Genomic DNA, 1,748 nt, shown 5'->3' on the forward strand with positions numbered 1-1,748 from the left:
GGGGGGGGGGGGGGAGAGGCGCAGCACGGCGGTGCCGGCCGGCCCAGGGCGGCGGGAACGCGCACGCGAATCCATGCAAATCGACGCCAGCTGACGCGGACTGCGGGTGGGCCCACTGCCCCGCAGGCGGCCGTCGCTCACTGCGGAGTCGGGCCACCGCCCGCACCCGCATCGCCGCCGCCGCCGCAGCCAAACGCGCAGCGCCCGTCGACGTACGTGCTGACCACCTCGGCGCTTGCGGCGCCCGCGCCGCCGCCCGCCAGCGGCGAGCGCGCGAGCACCGCAAAGTCTGCGCGGCGGCCGGGCGAGAGCCGCCCGACCCGCGCCCCCATGACGAACGCGGCGTCCGCGCTGTCCGCGGTGTGCAGCCGCAGCGCGGCCTCGAGCGCCGCCTCGGCGGTGACGTCATCGCCCGTCAGCGCGGCGGCGACCTCGCGCGTTCGCGCCGCCGCGGTCGCGACGGACTCGAAGGGCCGCGCGTCGACGACCGGCCAGTCCGAGCCTGCGGCGACGCGGCCGCCGGCCGCGGCCAGCGCGGGCCATGCAAACGCGCGGAGCGGCCCCGCGCGGTCGCCGCCCAGGCGCGCGCCGAGCATCGGCGCGTCGGTCGTCAGGTGCTGCGGGTTGGCGATCGCCGCGACGCCGCCGGCCGCGAGCGCGCCGAAGCGCGCGGCCGCGGCGGGCCCGCTGATGTGCTGCGCGTGCTCGACCCGCAGCGCGCATTCGGCGGCCGCCGCCGCCGCCCTTCCGCCCAGCGCGCCGCGCGCGGCTATCACGCCCTCGAAAACGTCGAGAACCTCGTCGACCGCCTGATCTCCAATAGCATGCACCGCGATCTGCAGGCCGGCCGCGTCGGCCGCGGCCGCGTCGCGCCGCAGCCGCTCCAGGGGGGCCATCCTGACGCCCCGCACCCCGGGCTCCCCCGCATAGTCGTCGCGCATAAGGGCGGTGCGGCTGCCTAGGGAGCCGTCTGCGAATTCCTTGACGCCGCCGACGAAGAGGCGGCCCCTGGGGTGGGCGTAGCCGGTGGCGGCGACGCGCGCGGCCATGGGCCGCCACTGGTCCAGGGGCACAAAGGCGTAGACCCTTTGGAGGGTCCAGTGGTGGGTTCGGGTTCGTGTGGTGGGGGCCGCGAGGGGGGTGGACAATGGTTGAACGCCGGATGGAGCGGGCGGGGGCCGGCCGGTAATGGGCACCGGGCCGCGAACCATGGCCGCGGGGCGTACCCGCCACCTCGGAAGCCATGCGTTTGAATGTGCCCGCGCTCTTGCACGACCCCAACACGCGCAATAAATGACACACATCAGGTGCGCGCACCCGGCAGCGCGCGCACCTGAGTGGAAGCTGCCCGGCATCTGCCATGGGGTCGTAGACCTCCTCCAGATCCGCCCAGCTGGCGCTCTGCTCTGCAAACGGCGACCTGGGCGGCGGCGCGGAGGGATGGAGGGGAGATGAAGAAGCCATCGCAGGTGATAGGATGACGGAGGGGCGACGACAGAGGAGTTTCAAGGGTTGGTGATGAGACCGAGGTTTGGGGGGTTTGGGGGCGGGGCGCCATCGAGGCAGGACTGCGCGGCGGCAGCTAATGGGGTGAAAATGCGGGTGCGACGCGCGCCACGGCACCGCAGCAGCGGCGCCTCGCGCCAAGGGGCCGGGCGTGCAGCCGGCTCGGCTGCCGCAACGCCCCCGCCGGGGCCCGACGCCCCCCTTCAGAGAAACAAGACACCCCCCCCCCAACCCCCCCGGCC

General features: G+C 75.1%; 1 protein-coding gene across 1 annotated transcript in view; it reads right to left on the minus strand.

The window, feature by feature from the left end:
* Positions 1–137: 137 nt before the first annotated feature.
* MNEG_5198 (hypothetical protein) overlaps positions 138–1,748 on the minus strand; it is a gene marked incomplete at both ends in the record, with an annotated part of 4,762 nt that continues 3,151 nt past the window's right edge. The window contains 2 exons of the mRNA XM_014046323.1: positions 138–1,086; positions 1,334–1,420. Of these exons, the coding sequence (XP_013901777.1) occupies positions 138–1,086; positions 1,334–1,420 (1,036 nt within the window). The remainder of the gene's footprint in view (positions 1,087–1,333; positions 1,421–1,748) is intronic.

The sequence above is a fragment of the Monoraphidium neglectum genome, assembly GCF_000611645.1.
Source record: "Monoraphidium neglectum strain SAG 48.87 unplaced genomic scaffold scaffold00762, whole genome shotgun sequence".
NCBI lineage: Eukaryota > Viridiplantae > Chlorophyta > Chlorophyceae > Sphaeropleales > Selenastraceae > Monoraphidium > Monoraphidium neglectum.